The sequence below is a fragment of the Mobula hypostoma genome, chromosome 9 (genome assembly GCF_963921235.1).
Source record: "Mobula hypostoma chromosome 9, sMobHyp1.1, whole genome shotgun sequence".
Classification (NCBI taxonomy): domain Eukaryota; kingdom Metazoa; phylum Chordata; class Chondrichthyes; order Myliobatiformes; family Myliobatidae; genus Mobula; species Mobula hypostoma.
In genome coordinates, this window is record NC_086105.1 from 49,364,980 (window position 1) to 49,386,121 (window position 21,142).

At 45.6% G+C, this 21,142-nt stretch overlaps 1 protein-coding gene across 6 annotated transcripts in view; it reads right to left on the reverse strand.

Moving 5' to 3' along the window:
• The window catches only part of svopl (SVOP-like), a 131,031-nt gene that overhangs the window by 87,455 nt on the left and 22,434 nt on the right, over positions 1-21,142 (reverse strand). For 4 of the 6 annotated variants that reach the window (XM_063058265.1, XM_063058261.1, XM_063058264.1 and 1 more), the window contains exon 2: positions 10,743-10,918. In XM_063058265.1, coding sequence (XP_062914335.1) covers positions 10,743-10,909 — 167 coding nt within the window. In that variant the 5' untranslated portion in view covers positions 10,910-10,918. Of the gene's footprint in view, positions 1-5,304; positions 5,387-10,742; positions 10,919-21,142 lie in introns of those variants that run through there. The other 2 variants (XM_063058262.1, XM_063058266.1) reach the window with 2 other exon arrangements.

A 21,142-nucleotide genomic window follows, 5' to 3' on the forward strand; every position in this document is an offset into this window, starting at 1 on the left:
ACACACAAATATACATCTTTATCAGCTATTTGGCTAATACAGCGAGTTTGAAGTTGTCAACACCTGACAGACAGTCAGCCATCACATTTTCTGTTCCTTTTATATGTGTTATTAATAATCCCTTAGACCAGGCTCCAACTTAGCAAACTTCATAGTGGCCAAAAACACTGATGAATTGCGATCAATGTAACCTCTCATTGGGTTTCGTCCCGGACCACAATAACAAGGGTCGTCCCATTCTGACTTAGGTTTCTCTCGCAAGGGCTTAGTAGGAGGGGGAGGGGTAGTAACCGCAGAGTTATTGCAAAACTTCCTACAGTACCCCACCATCTCCAAGAGGGCCCTCTTGTCTGTCAGGGTTGGGATGTCAGAGATAGCCTGCACTGTAGCTTGCATCGCTGCCAGCTGCCCCTGTGTCACCCCAATTCCCAGGTAAGTGACCTTCGTGTGGCCGAACTCATTTTTTTCGAGGTTCACTATCAAGCTGGCCTCAGACAGCCGTATTACATTGCCAATACACACCTCTGTGTTCATCAGCCCTTTAGTCACTGAATTACTCATTCTATAAGAATGTTGCTCGCTAGGCTGACCTAGTGTAACAAACACCACCCAACGTCCCAGTTCTTTGCATCGCCTTGGGACAATCAAACACACGGGTGCGAGTCGTTTAATTACTTCTCCTAAAGAGTCGCTTTGTTCGGGGATTAAGGGAGGGACCTTATCAGCAGAGCTGGCCAAAACAATAGCCTTCTCCCATCTGGTCGATACCATACTCATCTTTTCAAAATGGTTTTTTTCTCTTATCAGGGGGACCCTAGCTTCATTGATTTCCGCACTAACACCGACTAGATTTGTTAGCATATCAAAAGCCTGTGACCGTCTCAGTTCGCGTTGGCCATAATCAATAACATCCTGCCTCCTGGGCAGCCGGTCAACCTCTTTCATGATTCCACCAACTGTTTCCTTCAGCAACGCAAAATGTCCACCGGGGGGTACCTTGTGGGCCAGGTTAAAAACCTCATCCCCATAACTCTTTTGCACCACCCCCCATTCCTCATCTGCGGGTACGGTACTTGGCTTCCCTTTCTTCCTTAGCACTTCCTCCTCCACACAATAGCCTACTAGTTCCCTTGTTAAGTCTGTGTCAGAGAGAGCTGTCCCTGCCAACACCATCAGCCCCTCGTCTCGCTCCTGCGTCTGCACAAATTCTTTCCTGGCTAATGCTAAATCTGTCCCAGCTCCCTCACTACCTCTTGTCTCACTACACTCCTTCTTTTAACTTTCTACCCCCTTCTCGTACAAGGCCGGCAGAAACGTCTCAGCTAAATTTACTACCGCAGTCCCGTGATGAACCTGTGAGTCCATGGGTGGGGCCTCAATGCTGGCAGGCTGACCTGTCAATCTCACTGCTTCGAACACGATTCCCCCGGCGAGGTCATTTCCGAGCAAGACTTCCACGCCTTTCATCGGTAATTCGGACCTCACCCCGATCGTGACTAGTCCAGAGACCAGGTTGCTTTGTAAGTGTACCTGGTGCAAAGGGACTGTCTCTGTCCTTTCTCCAATACCTTTGACCTTGACCTCCCCAGTCTGGGTCTCTGAGCTAAACTCTAATACACTCTTCAGTATTAGTGACTGACACGCTCCCGTGCCTCTCCAGGTCCGCAATGGAACTGGTTTTAACCCCTCCTTCACCGACACCAATCCGGCCGAGATAAACCTCTCGCGCCCTTCCTGAACTTTGGCAGACCTGTCCTGTCCTAGCGGTTCGTTTACCAGCTCGATACAGCCAGTCAAAATCGCCGTTTTTCCTTTTCCCGTCTCCTTCTTTGGGGCAAAGCACCTAGACGCAAAGTGTCCGACTTTCCCGCAATTATAACAGGCGACCCCAGGAGACTTCCTACCAGACTGCTCCCGGTCTACCTTATCCTTCTCACTAGTCCCCGGCTTACTTTCTGACTTTTCTGGCGGACTCTCCCCACCGTCCTGACTACCCTTCTGGTAGCCTTTACTCGGGGCAAACTTCATTTTATGCGTCAACGCATACTCATCCGCTAACTTAGCAGTTGCGGCTAACGTGGCTGCCTCTTTCTCATCTAGGTAGGGTCTCATACCCTCAGGGACACAACCTTTAAACTGCTCAATCAGGATCTGCTGTAGCAGTCTGTCATAATCCCCATTCACCCACTTCGAGGCGCACCAACGCTCACAATATGTCTGCATCTCACGGGCCGGTATGCCTCTGGGACCAACTCATAAATCCTGAGGATGGCCTCTTTCACCACCTCATACCTCTGGGCATCTTCCGCGGACAAAGCTGAGTAAGCTTGTTGGGCTTTCCCTTTCAGTACACTCTGAAGCAAAACAACCCACTTATCCCTTGGCCAGTCCTGACTTATAGCCACTTTTTCAAAAAGGAGAAAGTACCGATCCACGTCGGTATCGTCAAATGGGGGAACCAGCCTAACCTCCTGGGTCGCCCGGAACCCTCCACCTTGGTTCGGCATGGGCCCCTGCTCTGCCCTTATCTTTAACTTCTCCAGCTCGAATTCCCTTTCCCTCTGTTTCTCCTCTCGTTCCAGCTGTCTCTCTCTCTCTCTTTCCTGCCTTTCTAACTCTCTCTCCTGCCTTTCTAACTGTTTCTCTTTCTCCCGCCTTTCTAACTGCTTTTCTTCGTGTTCTAACTGCCGTACCCGGAACTCGTGCTCGAGTCTTAGTTTTTCAAGCTACACCTGTACCACGTCTCCGGCAGGTTTTTCAATAGACACCACCTCCAGCTCGCCTTGGGGAAACACACCTTTAGATACATAGTGCTCTACGATAGCTCTGTGCATCTCCTCTCTCCTCATTGTCGACTTCCCCTTAGCAAGATTCAACCGTTTGGCCACAGCTACCAATTCCGATTTCCTGGCATCCTCTAATGCCTCCAAGGTCGGCGCCTTTATAATTTCCTCAGCCTCCATTTCTGCTGTTAGTCTTTTCTTTCTTTCGGGAATTTTGACCCAATCAATTTACTCCGTCCCAAATTTAGCGTTCAAAATCGCGGACGAGAACCCCACTTATGTTACGTACCCCGTAACTGGGTTGTCAAACCAGCAGAAATGGATCACTCAGTTGGAGTCTGGATTACTAGAACTAAGAAAGTTTTATTAAGGAAACAAGCAACACAGTACTCTAATCAAAAGGATAATGAATGCAACAGTTCAGCAATGATAAACGTACATGTACACAGAATTAAGATAACAGGATCAATCAAGCTCTATCGTTGTCTAGGGGTAAATGACCAGTTTCAAAATGACGCAAAGTTCAGTTCAGTTCGCAGTAATCGCTGCCGTGGCGATGGACAGTGGGGGGATGGAGAGAGAGAGCAAAAGGAATGAATATTCAAAACAACTCTCACACAGACCTTCGCAGTCAGCTTTCGGGCGAGCCCTTTGTGATGCCATCTGAGGTCACCGACCGTGACCCCCCCCCCTCCGTTTCCAGATACGATCGTTTCTTTGCGGTGAACCCAGCACCCAGGCAAGGGTGGACACACACCAGGTTTCCGCCGATCGTGCCTTTCCACCCTGAGCGTCTATGGCTTGATCCCGCGATCAACCGTCCAAAAGCTTCCCACCGACTTGTGAGAGGCGCACCGCTTCCAGGGTCTCGTTACCGCGAGTGTCGTGTGTGTGTCCTGCCTTAGCGAACCTGTCTCTTTTTATCCCCCTGCTGGGGTATCGCCTGTCCATCACTTCAAACAGTTCAGGGTTCAAAGGGGGAGCCAATCTTGACAGCTCTCCTTCCCCTTCATTACACATCTCCAAATGCTGCTCCATTGTTTTCCTTATCTCTCTCTCTCTCTCTCTCCTGAAGACACGTGGCAGACTAACTACTGATTCCACTGGTGCCAGCCCAGGCCAGCTACATCTTAATCTATGTGTATTCTTGTCACACTACTAAGAAAGTGAAGGTGCTGCCTTGCGTTCTTTGCAATTGCATTCCCGTGCTGGGTCCAGGACAGGCCCCCTGTAGTAACATCCAGGAACTTAAAAGTTACTAACTCTCTCCATCCCTGATCCTCCAATGAGGACTGGCTCATGGACCTCAAAGAAAAAGAGAATCCTTTGCAAACCAAACTGAATATTGAACGGATTGCACGTGGAAAGAAAGAATCCCTTGTTTTAACATATTTGCAGAACAAACCAGACATTCAACGGATTGCATGTGGAAAGAGAGAATCATTTGTTGTACAGCATTTACAAAACAAACCAGACACTGAAAGGTTTGCATATGGAAGGACTGGAATTTAAGTCACACCCTATCTGTGAATGCCAAGTCTGAATTCATATCTGCTATCGAGTTGCAGTCTGAATTCAGGACAGGTGTTGTGCGTGGGGGGGGGGCGGGTGAGGTGAGGGGGGTTGGAAGCCTGTCTCCCTTTTTCTTGGCGTAAACCCGAGCAACAGCGGTAAGGAAGTATTGGACAGTCCAGCCAAGCAGAGCAATAAGATAAGCCAGTATGTTTAGAGTTACTGAGAGCGGTCTTGTTTGCCTCTGATCAATTGCTGCATATATTCCTTTGCACTGTGTGCTCTCCACTCTGCCTTGAAAACTGTCCACCTGCACTGCACACTCCCCTGTAACTCCGACACTGTCACCTCTATTATGACTCGCTCCATGTAATTTTGTGCGTTGATCCCCCTGGATGGCAAAAGTTTTTCGTCCATCTCGGTATATGTGATAGTAATATACCAATATCAGATACCCTTTTATTTGAAATCGAGTTCGGTAAACGGTTTCATTTCCCACAGCCAAGGAAATGCCATTAAAAAACCCACGACTGTATTTGGAGGGTCTGCTTATTAGATCACTACTTAGTGAGAGGTGGGAGGAACCAGATCAATTAAAGAGACCCTTTGATTTTGCACCGTTCTCGGAACAAAACCCAACCTTAGAGGGTCTGCTATTCAAAGAGAAACGACAGATGAACTATTGGCCACAAAATCTACGTTTCCCCCCCCCCCCAAGGTTTCCGACGCCTTGCATGAGTCGGTTACCATACTGAATTGTAGAGTTTAGTTGCTCCTCAGCCTAGTTGCGCTGTTTATTGTGCGATTTGATTGTTTTTGTTCCTCGTTCCACTGACGCCAGAGTTTCTCTGACAAAAACAAGCTCGTCGCCTGTCCCTGGACTAACTGCTTTGGTTCCAGCACAACTCACGACGAGCCACACTTTGCTACCTCCTGCTTGCTTGCGCTTATTAACTCATCCGCACGGTAACCACTGCGTGAACACAATTTTTGCAGCTGTATACGATACCTCGGATCTTATAATTGTCGAATTCCTTATACTCCTGCATCGACACGTCCATGATTCCACACAGAGCCACTTGGAAAGCCAGCTGAGAATAAACACTTCAGTTAACGGGTGACTGGCTGGCGGCTTGCGATCCTACTGACGGAGTATGACAGGCGGTGAAGGGACTTAAACAGAGAAAGCCACATTTCCTTGGTCTTTGTAAAGCAACTGATGGGATTCGTGAAAGTGTAAAGGTAGTTGGGCACAAGGCTCCGGAATTTGCTCGACGTGAGGTACAAAGCTGGAATTCCACGTCATCCTTAACTTGGAGTCCCGGCTCCAAGTGCGCTCTCCTGTTTTACTGAATGAGTGTGGAGACAAACGTGGGCTGGCAGAGGTGGGAAGTTCGATGGGAGATGTGGTGTGAAAGGCGGTTGAGCTCCACCGGGTAAAGCGTATTTGAGTGCGAGGGTTTGTTAGGATAAAGTTCGCGTGAAGAGTGGGGTAACGAGAAGCAAACAAGAGAAAGTCGGCAGATGCTGGAAATCCGGCCCAAAAGGTCGACGGTACCGTTTTTACCCCCATAGATGCTACCCGGCCAAACTGAGTTCCTCCAGCATTTTGTGTGTGTTGCTAGGGTAACGAGAAGGATGGGGTGTATGCCAGGTCAAAGAGATTGCGTGTGAAATGGAGAATTTGTGTTGGTTGAAATATTGTGCATTGAACTAATTGGTATTCAAAGGTCAGGGGTTTGTGAAGGTGGAGGGGAAGTGGGTTTTTTTGAGAACTACTGGGAAGCCTGTATCAACCACAGTCCCCGTTCTTTCCCCTTCTGTATTCCATTGATTGGAGCCGGTGCAGTAACCACTCAGCACCAGTTATTGTCATTGTAATCCTGTTCAATAAAGTACTTTGCAAGCCTGTTCCTTTATCCTGCCTCAGTTAATTTCCACATTAACCCTACCCATCAGAATCCTATCTGACATAATTTGATATTTTTGGCATTTTTTAGACAATAACATTTTTTATCCAAACAGGGGAAGGAGGACATGCATGGTTTGTTGTTGTATTGGTTTATTATTGTCACATGGACTGGAATAGCTGATTGTTTGCATACTATCAAGACCATACCATACCCAAGACTGTTAGAGTGTATTATGGAGTTAGGTTATGTTAATATTAATATTAGGTTATTATATTAATATTTATTTCAGCAACCAATCTTTAGACATGAATGTAGATTTTAGATTAAATTTAAAATGTAGCCATGGACAATAGTTTCCTGGAGCTGTGGACATCAGTTAATTGAAAACCAGACAGTGCAGATTAACATTCATTTTGGGTGTCTGGAGTGTGGGTGTGAAGATGGAGGTGTGAATATTATATGCAATTCAAAGGAAGCATTGTAAATACATTATAACTATAGAATCATCCTGCCACTCCCTTTGATCTTTAGCATATAAAATATCATGTAATATTGGGTCAAACAAGCCTCTTCCATTGTGAGTGTCTCATTTTGTTGAATAAAACACTTCTGTATCCACTAGCTTCAATGTCTCTCTGGTGACTTTGTTCACGTTACAACGCTAAGTACACTGAAGTAGTAAAAAGAAAGACAACCTTCAGAATATAGCGTTGTAGCTACAGACAATGTGCAGTGATATACAAGGGCCCTAATAAGTTAGGTTGGGTGATGAAGAGTTCATCGTTTGCGTATGAGAGGATCACTCAAGAATCTCATAAGAACATGGTAGAAGCTCTGCTTGAGTCTGATGAGTTGTGCTGTCAAGCTTTGCTATCTTCTGCCTAATGGGAGAGGGCAGAAGAGAGAATGACTGGTGTGAGAGGAGCCAGTGATTTGTGTTTGTTGCTTTCCCAGGTCAGTGGGAAGTATAGTCATTGGAGGGGAGGTTGGTTTGCACGATGGATGATGCCATGCAATCTGTACACCAAATGGCTGACCATGAATGAGATAAAACTAAACGGTGACATCAATACTGTTATCATTGACAGTTACAAGCTGGTGAGGTGCTGAATGTTATTTCTTACACACAAGTGCAAGAACAAAATAATTGTTACTCCATATAACAAAGACAAAAGATAAAGAACACAATAATAATAAAAAAACACACAATAAATATAAATACATAAGATAGCGTACATACATGGATTGAGTGCATGTCTATACAGTGATGCTAGGATGTACACAAGGTAACTGATGGGAAAGAATAAAGTAAGAGGTGGAGTTAGTGGGTGGAGGTGTTGATCAGCCTTGCTGCTTGGGGAAAGTAACTGGTTTTGAGTCTGGTGGTCCTGGTGTGGATGCTGTGTAGGCTCCACTCTGATGGGAGTGGAACAGAAGTCCATGAGCAGGTTGTGTGGGATCCTTCATGATGTTACTGGTCCTTTTCCCGCACCTTTCTGCATATATGTCCCTGATGGCAGGTAGGCTGGTGTCAGTGATGCTTTGGGCAGCTTTGGCTACCCGTTATAGAGGCTTCCTGTCCATTGCAGTGTAGCTTCCATAGCAAGCAGTGATGCTGCTTCTAAGGATGCTCTCTACAGTGCATCTGTAGGGTGACCTGACTATGGATGTGCAAAGTCCAGCTCTCTTCAGCCTCCTCAGAAAGTAGAGGCATTGGTGAGCTTTCCTGACTGTATAGAATGTGTTCTAGTTCCATGAAAGTCTGTGCGTGATGTGAACTCCCAGAAGTTGAAACTGCTTGCAGTTTCCATTGCTGTGCTACCCATGTGAGAGGTGTAAGTTCTCCTGAAGTTGATAATCATTTACTTGTTGACATTAAGGAACAGGTTATTTGCCTGGCACCAGACCTCGAGCTCTTCTACTTCCTCCCTGTAATGAGAGAGCCACATATTCCTACAAAACAGCTGCCTGTGATTACCCAGCTGCTGAGGGTGGGTTAACCCAAGTAAAACAAGGCCACTGGAAGCACCAGACATTTTGGGGACATTACCATCTCAAAATTTTCTCCGATTTACCACCTGTACTGGAAACAAATCAACATTTCTTCATTGTTTCTTGGCTCTCTATTCCACTGGCAGGATTTGCTACCCTACCTCTGCCATCCAAGGCAAATAGTGTTGGGCATTAAGTATTGCCCTGACCAGCAAAATACACATTCCATAAGTGAATTATAAAAAAGGACATTCAGCAATGTTGCAAACACGAGGAAATCTGCAGATGCTGGAAATTCAAGCAACACACATAAAAGTTGCTGGTGAACGCAGCAGGCCAGGCAGCATCTCTAGGAAGAGGTACAGTCAACATTTCAGGCCGAGACCCTTCGTCAGGACTAACTGAAGGAAGAACTAGTAAGAGATTTGAAAGTGGGAGGGGGAGGAGGAGATCCAAAATGATAGGAGAAGACAGGAGGGGGAGGGATGGAGCCAAGAGCTGGACAGTTGATTGGCAAAAGGGGTATGAGAGGATTATGGGACAGGAGGCTTAGGGAGAAAGAAAAGGGGGAGGGGGGAAAATCCCAGAGGATGGGCAAGGGGTACAGTGAGAGGGACAGAGGGAGAAAAAGGAGAGAGAAAAAGAATGTGTGTATATAAATAAATAACGGATGGGGTACAAGGTGGGGGTGGGGCATTAGCAGAAGTTTAAGTAGTCAATGTTCATGCCATCAGGTTGGAAGCTACCCAGACGGAATATAAGGTGTTGTTTCTCCTTACACTTCCTCCCTTACCACCATTCAGGGCCCCAGACAGTCCTTCCAGGTGAGGCGACACTTCACCTGTGAGTCGGCTGGGGTGATATACTGCATCCGGTGCTCCCGATGTGGCCTTCTATATATTGGCGAGACCCGACGCAGACTGGGAGATCATTTCGCTGAACACCTACGCTCTGTCCGCCAGAGAAAGCAGGATCCCCCAGTGGCCACACATTTTAATTCCACATCCCATTCTGATATGTCTATCCATGGCCTCCTCTACTGTAAAGATGAAGCCACACTCAGGTTGGAGGAACAACACCTTATATTCCATCTGGGTAGCCTCCAACCTGATGGCATGAACATCGACTTCTCTAACTTCCGCTAATGCCCCACCTACCCCCCCGTACCCCATCTGTTATTTATTTATATACACACACATTCTTTTTATCTCTCTCTCCTTTTTCTCCCTCTGTCCCTCTCACTATACCCCTTGCCCATCCTCTGGGTTTCCCCCCCTCCCCCTTTTCTTTCTCCCTGGGCCTCCTGTCCCATGATCCTCTCATATCCCTTTTGTCTATCAACTGTCCAGCTCTTGGCTCCATTCCTCCCCCTCCTGTCTTCTTCTATCATTTTGGATCCCTCCTCCCCCTCCCACTTTCAAATCTCTTACTAGCTCTTCTTTCAGTTAGTCGTGACGAAGGGTCTCAGCCCGAAACGTCGACTTTACCTCTTTCTAGACATGCTGCCTGGCCTGCTGCGTTCCCCAGCAACTTTGATGTGTGTTGAACAATGTTGGATGTCTTTAGGGAGTCTGTGGTAAAATAAGACAGTAAAACCATACGGATATATCACAGACACAGGGCCTTCACCCTATTGAGTTTGTGCTGTCCATCAACCACCCATTTACACTGATCCTTTATTCCTCCCTTTTAATGAAGATTCTCCCCACTTTTTCATCAACTCTCCTCAAATTCTACCACTCAACTACACACTAGGGACAATTTACAGTGACTGATTAATGCCCCCACCCTGTAAGGAGACAAACCAGAGCAGCCCCGGAAAACCCACATGGTCGCCAGGGAAACCTGATGTCAGGATAGAACCAAATCTCTGGAGCTACGTGTCAGCCGTTCTAACTACACCACCCTACTACCCAGCAGCAAAAAAAAATGTGGTTCATTAATATTAAGCCAATGATAAAAAAAGACTGCTTCTCGTCATTCCAGGGCATTCACAGACATAAGGTCTGCAGATGCTGGAAATACAAAGCAACACATATAAAATGCTGGAGGAACTCAGTGCCAGTCCAGGTGAGTCTGGGTGAGTCCAGGTGAGCCTGTGCTGGTCCGGATGAGTCCGTGCTGGTCCTGTCTGGGTGAGTCAGTGCGGGTCCGGGTGAATCCGAGCCAGTCCGGTCCAGTCCAGGTGAGTCTGTGCCAGTTTGGTCCGGTCGAGTTGGCACCGGTCGGGGTGAGTCGGCGCCGGTCTTTGTAAAGCTACTTGTGTAGAACTGGGCTGATATGTGCAAGGTGCAGAGCTGGGTGAGTGTTTGGGTTCTGCATTGAACGTGTAGGCGCTGATGCAGGATAACTGTGCAGGTCTGGGTGGAGTGGGTGCCTCTGCAAAAGCAGGGTGTGAACGCGTGGGTGCTGGGCAAAGCAGGTGGGTGCTCTATGGCTCAGATAGTGCACACGTAGGTGAATTGAAGCACTGAAGGAGAGAGTTCCAGTGGTCTCAATCAAACTACATCACACTGGAAATCTCATGTGAAAGGGCTTGTACCTTTCTGAGGCTTCTTGCCATGGCCTTCTGGAAATGAAATCGTGCAGTACTCCTCCAGATGAATATAATTGACCAGGGCTTCTTTCCGGGAGGTCATGTTGCGTCCTGGATACAGAATCGCTGCTTCTTCTTAAATGATAACAGCTCAGCATTACACCTTCCAGCATCAGATTGGCCTAAATGAAGACAGAGGATGAGATGACTATAACTGTTTACATACTATACAAGGTTATTGTATCAAGTATTACAGCAAATATAAAATATTACAATAAGTTATTGTGCTCCTTGAAATTCCTGGAATTGCCGCACAGACACAAGAGATTCTACAGATGCTGATATTCCAGAGTAACACACAAAATGTAGGAGGATCTCTGCACATCAGGCAACATCTGTGGGAAGGAATCAATGTTTCTCAGGCTGGGATTCCTGGAGAGGAAGTGGGAGAGTAACGGGGAGGGGAAGAGGAAGAGAAAGGAACGTTGACTCTTTAATCCTTTCCAGAGATGCCGCCTGATCTGCCGAGCTCCTCCAGCGTTTTGTGTTTGTTACAGAACAGTGTAAACACTGATACAGCACAAGTCAAGAAACCCCAAACACAACAGTGGACTACATTTCAGTGGTAACTTGTTGATTGTAAAAGTCTTTAGAACTACTGGAATGATGTGTGGGCTGTAAATATCAATGCAAGCCTTCTTTATTTGCTTGTTAATCGTGATGAAATTCAACCCCGCCTATGAACATGGGCACATCACTACAACCCATGTAGTTACAGACACAGACCCTGTGCTCCTAGGTAGCCAGAGAGCTACAGCATAGTTGTAGCATTCTTGGGTTACTATAAAACACTTCAATACTCCGTCTAGACTGCACATATATTTATATTAATATAAACACTGACCTCCTCTTGAAACACACACAACACACCTTGCATTAACCCTAACACATTCCCTAAGTTATGACAAATACCGAAATCCCACCCTACAACCAGCTGCATGCTCCTCTGAACCCTTGTAGATGTCAGTACAGGTCCGCCCAGCTTACCAATGCCAACTCTGATGCAGCCTGTATATATGAGCGAATGTTTGGGAGACTGATGGGATGAACTGAGCTGCAGGCATTGCCCGTCAAGTGGAAAACTCGGTTTGTGGCCTCACTTCTGTTTAACAAACTGTTCAGGTAACGAACAGTTCACAGGAACAGAACCCCGCGGTAGTTCTCCGGAGCACCTGTCCACTCATGGGACTCCCCTCCACCATAAGATTTCGTATCAGACGATGAACCCATGAACACTACCTCACTATTCCTGATGAAGGGTCTCAGTTCGAAACATCGATTGTTTATTCTTCTCCATAGATGCTGCCCGACCTGCAGAGTTCCTCTAAAATTTTGCTTGTGTAACACTGCCTCATTATTTTTTGCTCTTGTTTTTCCCTACTTAATTTTTAAAATATATTTCTTGTTATAATTTGTAGTATATTTTATGTATTGCACTGTACTGCTGCTCTAGAACAACAAATTTCATGACATACTGTATATCTGTGATAATAAACCTGATTCTGACACCCATAGATACTGAAACACTCCTGGGAGATTCTACAAACTCACCCTCCCTGAAATTCCTGTAAATACAACACATTCCCAGATATCCATGTTCGGGTTAATGCCCTCTTGAAAGTTAAGTAGAGACAGCTTCACAGGGACTCCTTTAAACAAACTTTAAATGTCAGCAAATATTGACACTCTCAGAAATCCCTTCTAAGCATTGACACTATTTCAGGGATCACCTGCAAGCATATTCAAAGAGATTTTCAACTACTGCTGTACCCACTCACTCAACATACATCACCCTCAGAACTCCTGAAAATGTTGACACAATCCCAACGATGCACTGTATTAATGAGGGACCCAAAGTTCAAAGTAAATTTATTACTAAGGTACGTGTCTGTCACTATGTACTACCCTGGGCTTTATTTCTTTGCAGGCATTCACAGCAGAACAAAGAAATACAATAGAATCAATGAAAAGCTGCACAAAAAGACTGACAAGCAACCAATGACCAAAAGAAGTTAATATATTGCAAGTGGAATATACTAACACATCCAGCAATTTTTATTAGTACAAACGCCCTCTTGTAATCTGTGACACTGTGCCAGGACATTGAGGTACTACTGATACAAATCTTGACACACTTCAAGTCAGAGGAATCTTCTGGTGGGTCCTCTTGAAACTATTGACACGATTGGGAATTAAGGGTTATGGGGAAAGGGCAGGTAGGTGGAGATGAGCCCATGGTCAGATCAACCATGATCTGATTGAATGGCGGAGCAGGGTCGACAGCCAGATGGCCGACTCCTGGTCCTATTTCTTACGTTCTTATGTTCCCCAGAGAGGTCACTCCACAATATCCAACCCCACCTCCAACTCCCACCACCAGTCACCTGTGGATTCCATGACACTCGCAATCTATTGTACATGTCATCGCAATCTATTGTACATGTCAATACATTCTCAGAATCCTCCTGGAAGTAGAGATGAAATCCTCAAAAGATTTTTACAATGAGGAGAGGTCAAGTACATTTCTTCAGAAGGAAGAGAGGTGAGCTCTTTGAACTGTATAAAATTTCTACCAGCTTGACGGGAGAAATGGCGAAGCAGAATGAATAGACTAATTACGCTCCTATGTCTTATAATCTTGACAGGGTGGATGCAAGAATGATGTTTCCTCTGGCTGGTGTGTAATAAGGGTTGCCCACTCAGAAGAGAGCTGAGAAAAGATTTCTTCACTCAAAGGATAATGAACCTTTGGGATTCTCTATCCAGGAAAGGGGGTGAAGGTTCAAAACAGAAATAATTTTTTTTGTTATGAAGGGAATCAGGGGACATGGGGTTAGTGCAGGAAGGAGGTACTGAGGTAAAAGGTCATTCCTGACCAAGGGACCGAATAGCCTACGCCTGTTTCTTAATATTCACAGCACCGTCCGTGATAAATACATACACACGTCATAAAGTTTGACAGCATGGTAACAGGCCCTTTGGCTGAGTTCATACACACTTTAACGTAATTAATAAAGCTCCTGAGAAGACTAAGTCTCACTCCAGCACATTCTCAAAATTTCAACATATTCCCAGGAAAAAGAAATCCATTTCTTTGGACTAGAGTTGGAGGAAATCTGTATTAATTTTAAGCACCCAGTGAAAACAGTGCTGGTGTCGATCAAAACAGAAATATTGAACATAAACAAAAGCAGTTAATCCTGGAATCTACCCATCAAGCCCTCTTTTATCCCTAAGCTACCCCACAATAATATCAAAGTGAGCTCAGCACCAGGGCAGGAGTCCAGGCTTTTGAGTTCAGAGATGCTGGGGGAGAAATTAAAAGTATCTGAAAAAGCAAACTCGAACTGCAAGGGCAGATTAGCCTGCAGGAGCTGGGTACGGTGCACAAGACATTGAATGTGTCTTCATTCCTACACCCAGCCTGAGGCACCAGTGTTGTTTATCGCAGCTGGGTACCTGCTTCACGTGATGCAGCAATCCCTGTGCCTCTTGAAGGGAAGCTGATTACATCCTAGGGCTGCTGGATATTGTTTCGGAGCTTTGAGATGTTTGCCGTAAATCAGGCTAGAATAGGGCAGGGAAAAGGGGTGCAAGGAACCCCGACATTTTCACATGACTCAGGTTATTTCAGTGGACGGGAACACAGAGGTCCTTTACTCTCAGTGGTGAAGGGGTGCAGTCGGCTCTATCACTCAACACCACGTTGGCCACCGTAACTTGAGGAAGATCAGATGAGAGTGGATGCCACTGCCCTGCCAACTCCAGCCACACCAGTGAACCCTGACCTCTGATGTCACTTATGTGAAGTTCATTCTTTCTCTTGACTACAATTGCTTCCCTTGCGTGACCTGGGTTCCCTTCACAACCCAATAAAGACATGGTTGGTAGGTTAGTTGTCACTGTAAATACAGCACAGAAGCAGGTTCTTCAGCCGAACTCGTCCATGCTGAACAAGTTGCCCATCTAAGCTGTGTTTGGCCTATAAACTTCTCAACCCTTCCTAACAATTTACATGTCCAAATGTATTTTAATTGTTGTTATTATACCTACCTCAGACACTTCTCGTGGTAGCTTGTTCCATGTAAGTATCACACTTCATATGAAGAAGTTGCCCCTCATGACCCTTTTAATTCTCTCTCCTCTCACATTGCCCCTAGTGTGTAAATGACTGGGAGAGCTGATGGAATTACGAGGAGAATGAAAAGGGTAGTTGAACAATCAACATCAGAGAATGTATTAAGGAAATGGAGCTGCAGCTCGACGACCTTCGACTATACGGAAGAATGAGGAGGTGACAGACAGGAGCTACAGAAAGGTATTTACCCCTAGCATGCAGGAGACACGGAACTGAGAAACTGTCAGGAGGAGGAGGAGAAATGCACAGCCAGTGCAGAGTACACCTGTGGTGGTTCTCCTCAATAACAGTATACAACTTTAGATACTATTGAGTGGACAACGTACCGGTGGGAGCCACAGCAACCAGGTCTCTGGCTGAGTCTGGTGCTGTGGCTCAGAGGAGCAGAGAGGTGAAGAGAACTAGTGTCAATAGGAGATTCCATAGTCAGGGAAACAGAGATGAGATCCTGTGGGCGCAATAGAGACTTCCAGATGGCACGTTGCCACTCAGGTGCCAGGGTCAGGGATGTCTCAGATTGGGTACATGGCATTCTCAATGGCAAGGGTGAGCAGTCGGAAGTATTGGTATATGTTGGTAGCAATGACATAAGTAGACAAGGTGAGGAGGTCCTGAAGAGAGATTTTAGGGAGCTGGGTAGAGAGCTGAAAAGCTGAAGACGTCCTGCCTCGTCCCTGTGCCGAAGACACCGTGCCCCAGCGGCCTCAATGACTACAGACCGGTGCCATTAACCTCCCACATCATGAAGACCCTGGAGAGACTTGTTCTGGAGCTGCTCTGACCTATGGTCAGGCCACACTTAGATCCCCTCCAGTTCGCCTACCAGCCCCGACTAGGAGTTGAGGATGCCATCGTCTACCTGCTGAACCGTGTCTACGCCCACCCGGACAAGCCAGCGAGCACTGTGAGGGTCATGTTTTTTTGACTTCTCCAGTATGTTCAACACCATCCGCCCTGCTCTGCTGGGGGAGAAGCTGACAGCGATGCAGGTGGATGCTTTCCTGGTGTCATGGATTCTTGATTACCTGACTGGCAGACCACAGTACGTGTTCTTTCAACACTGTGTCTGACAGCGTGATCAGCAGCACTGGGGCTCCACAGGGGACTGTCTTATCTCCCTTTCTCTTCACCATTGACATCTCGGACTTCAACTACTGCACAGAGTCTTGTCACCTTCAGAAGTTTTCTGATGACGCTGCCATAGTTGGATGCATCAGCAAGGGAGATGAGGCTGAGTACAGGGCTACGGTAGGAAACTTTGTCACATGGTGTGAGCAGAATTATCTGCAGCTTAATGTGAAAAAGACTAAGGAGCTGGTGGTAGACCTGAGGAGAGCTAAGGTACCGGTGACCCCTATTTCCATCCGGGGGTCAGTGTGGTGGTGGAGGATTACAAATACCTGGGGATACGAAATGACAATAAACTGGACTGGTCAAAGAACACTGAGGCTGTCTACAAGGAGGGGCAGAGCCGTCTCTATTTCCTGAGGAGACTGAGGTCCTTTAACATCTGCCGGACGATGCTGAGGATGTTCTACGAGTCTGTGTTGGCCAGTGCTATCATGTTTGCTGTTGTGTGCTGGGGCAGCAGGCTGAGGGTAGCAGACACCAACAGAATCAACAAACTCATTCGTAAGGCCAGTGATGTTGTGGGGATGGAACTGGACTCTCTGACGGTGGTGTCTGAAAAGAGGATGCTGTCCAAGTTGCATGCCATCTTGGTCAATGTCTCCCATCCACTACATAATGTACTGGGTGGGCACAGGAGTACATTCAGCCAGAGACTCATTCCACCGAGATGCAACACTGAGCGTCATAAGAAGTCATTCCTGCCTGTGGCCATCAAACTTTACAACTCATCCCTTGGAGGGTCAGACACCCTGAGCCAATAGGTGGGTCCTGGGCTTATTTCCTGGAATAATTTACATATTATTATTTAACTATTTATGGTTTTATTACTATTTTTTATTTATGGTGCAACTGCAACGAAAACCAATTTCCCCCGGGATCAATGAAGTATGACTATGACCATGACTAAAAATAGGACCTCCAGGGTAGTAATCTCTGGGTTGCTGCCTGTGCCGTGTGCCAGTGAGGGTAAGAGTAGGATGACTTGTTAGATGAATGTGTGGCTGAGGAACTGATGCAGGGGGCAGAGGTTCACATTTATGGATCATTGGGATCTCCTCTGGGGAAGGTATGACCTGTATAAAAGGGATGGGTTGCACCTGAACCCGAGGGGGTCCAATATCCTTGTGGACAGGTTGGCTAGAGTTGCTCTGGAGGGTTTAAACTAATTTAGCAAGGGTATGGGAACCAGAGTGATAGAGCTGAGGATGAGAGAGTGGGTTTACAAACAGAGGCAATGTGTAGTGAGACACATAACAAGGAGAGGCTGATGACAGGGCAAAATTGCAGTCAACAGGATGAGTTACAATGTAAAAGGTGGACAAAAATCGATAAGGATGAATACACAACTGAAGGTGTTATATTTCAATGTTTGCAGTATATGGAATAAGGTAAATGAATTTGCAGTACAGTTATAGATTGGAATGTATGATGTTGTAGGCAACACTGAATCATTGGAGAAAGAAGATTATAGCTGGGAGCATATTGTCCAAGGATACACATTGAATAGAAAGGACAGGCTGGAAGGCAGAGGGGGGTGCATTGCTCTGTTGCTAAAAAATGAAATCAAATCATTAGAGCGAAGGTGTTGAATCATGGTTACAGAGCTATGCAACTGCAAGGATAACAGGACCCCGAGTTGTTTGCAGATCCAAAATAGTAGTAAGCACATGGTCTACAAATTACAACAGGAGATTTTAAAAAGTGCATGGCAGAAGGGCAAAGTTACAATAAACATGGGGGATTTCAATATGCAGCTAGATTGGGAAAATCAGGTTGGCACTGGATTCCAAGAGGGGGAGTTTCTAGAATGCTTACAAGATGGCTTTTTAGAGCAGCTCACGGTTGAGCCCCCACTAGGGGATCTGAAAATCTGGTTTGGGTGTTGTGCAATGAACCAGAATTAATTACAGAGCTTAAGGTAAAAGAATCCTTAGGAGATTTCATTATTGATTTCATTATGATTGAATTCATCCTGAAATTTCAGGAGAAGCTAAGGTCAGATGTATCAGTATTACAGTGGATTAGAAAGAATTAGAGGCATGAGAGAGGAGTTGGCCAGAATTGATTGGAAAAGAACACTGGCAGGTATAACAGAAGAACAGCAATGGCTGGAATTCCTGGAAGTAATTCAGAAAGCACAGGATATATAAAAAGGAAGAAGTATTCTCAAGGCAAACTGACATAACTGTGGCTAACAAAAGATATCAAAGCCAACATAGAAGCTAAAGAGAGGGTATATAATAGAGCAAAAATTAGTGGGAAGTTATGGCATTGGGAAGCTTTTAAAAACCAATAGAAGGTAACTAAAAAGATCATTAAGAAGGTAAAGATGGAACATAGAAACCATAGAAAAAACTACAGCACAGAAACAGGCCTTTTGGCCCTTCTTGGCTGTGCCGAACCATTTTCTGCCTAGTCCCACTGACCTGCACACATAGAAACCATAGAAAAACTACAGCACAGAAACAGCCCTTTTGACATGAAAGTAAGCTAGTCGATAATATTAAAGAGGATAATATTAAAAAGTTTCTTCAGGTCATAAAGTGCAAAATAGAGGTGGGAGTGGATATCGGTTTGCTGGAAAATGATGCTGGACAGGTAGTAATGGGGGGACAATGAAATGGTGGATGAACTGAATAGTACTCTGTATCAGTTTCACAGTGGAAGACACTAGCAGGATGGTGGAAGTTCCAAGTGCCAAGGGTCATGAAGTGTGTGAAGTTACCAATAAAGCGAGAAGGTTCTTGGGAAACTGCAAGGTCTGAAGGTCACCTGAAAGAGATGGTTGAGAAGATTGTGGAGGCGTTAGTAACGATCACTAGATTCTAGAATAGTTCTGGAAGACTGAAAAATTGCATATGTCACTCCAAGAACAGAGAGCAGCAGAAGAAAGGAAATTATAGCCCAGTTAGTTTGACCTCAGTGGTTGGGAAGATGTTGGAGCCGATTGCTAAGAATGTGGTTTCAGAGAACATGGAGGCACATGATAAAATACCCCATAGTCAGCATGGTTTCCCCAAGGGAAATTCTTTCCTGACAGATCTGTTGAAATTCTTTGAAGAAATAACAGGCAGGATAGACAGAGTCAGTAGATGTTGTGTACTTGGATTTTCAGAAGGCCTTTGACAAGGCGCCACACTTGAGGCTGTAGTTATATCAAACTACAAGCCAATGGTATTACAGGAAAGATTCTAGCATGGATAAAGCAGTGGCTGATTGGCAGGAGGCAAAGAGTGGGAATAAAGGGAACCTTTTCTGGTTGGTGACTAGTGGTGTTCCACAGGGGTCTGTGTTGAGACGACTTCTTTTTACATTGTATGTCAATGATTTGAATGATAGGAAAAATGATAGAATTGATGGCTTTGTGCCCAAGTTTGTAGACGATGTGAAGATGGGTGGAAGGGCAGGCAGCTTTGAGGAAGTGGAGAGGCTAAAGGAAGACAGACAGATTAGGAGAATGGGCAAAGAAGTGGCAAATGGAACATAGTGTCAGGAAGTGAGTGGTCATGCACTTTCGTAGAAGAAATGAAAGGACTGACAATTTTCTAAATGGAGAAAAGATACAAAAAACTGAGGCGCAAAGGGACTTGGCAGTCCTTGTGCAGGATTCCCTAAAGGTAATTTGCAGATTAAGTCTGTGGTGAGGAAGGCAAACATAATGTTAGCATTCATTTCAAGAGGACCAGGATATAAAAGCAAGGATGTAATGTTGAAACTTTGTAATGCACTATTGAGACCTCACTTGGAGTATTGTGAGAAGTTTTGGGCCCTTTGTCTTAGAAAGGATGTGCTGAAACTGGAGGAGATCCAAAGGAGGTTCACAAAAATGATTCCAGGATTGAGAGGCTTGTCATGAGGAGCACTTGATAGCCCTGGGCTTCTACTCACTGGAATTCAGAAGGTTGAGGGGTGACCTCATTGAACGCTATCAAATGTTGAAGGACCTCGATAGAGTGGATGTGGAGAGGATGTTGCTTATGGTAGGAGAAGCGAAGACCAAGGGACACAGTCTCAGAATAGATGGGCGTCCTTTAAGAATGGACATGGGGAGGAATTTCTTTAGCCAGAGAGTGGTAAATTGGTAAATCTGGGGAATTAGTTGCTATAGGCAGCTGTGGAGGCCAAGTCTTTATGTACATTTAAGGCAAAGGATGATAAATTCTTGATTGGTCTGGGCATGAAGGGATATGGGGGGGCGGGGGGAGGCAGGAGATTGGGGCTGAGGACAAATGGATCAGCCATGATGAAATGGCAGCGCAGAGTCGACAGGCCGAATGGCCTAAATATGCTCCTATATCTTATGGTCTCATGGTAGGGTGAGATTAGTGTAAATAGGAATTTGATAGGTTTTTTGAGGAAGTAATTAAAATTCCATCTGCCCCTGAACATGCTGGAGCAATTCTACACTGCCATCATAGAGAGCATCCTCACATCAACCTTTGGTGCAGCACCCTCTCACAAAATATGAAAACTACAGCGAACCATCAGATCAGCAAAAAAGGTCATTGGCTGCAGTCTACAATCAGTGCAGGATTTGTGTGTGTCCAGGACAAATAAGCAGTCAAAAAAAAACATTGCAGATTATATCCCTCCCCCCACCCCTGCAACCTGCCTTATCCAAAAGTTCCCTTCTAGAAAGCACTCTGGTGCTATTAAATATCAAAACCTTCACCCCTTCTTAAATGTTTCTCCCCCCCCCCCACGGGTAGATTATCTGATCAATCTTTCTAGCTAACCCCACCTTACACCCCTCTATCTATTACCCCCCCCCATCATGGCACTGCACAGTGAACAGTTTAAACCACCGTTTACATTGAAAATACATGCTGCTATTTATGCACATTTATTCCATATTTGTACTTTAACCTCTAGATTTATTTTGTTATATAATTATTTATTCTTTATAATTGTTGAATATTACATACACAAAATGTTGGAAGATCTCTACAGTTCAGGCAGCATCCATGAAGATGAAAGAACAGTCGATGCTTCAAGCCGAGACCCTTCGTTTGGACTGGAAAGGAAGGGGGAAGATGGCGGAATGGAAAGGTAGGGGGAGGGGAAGGAGGATAGCTTG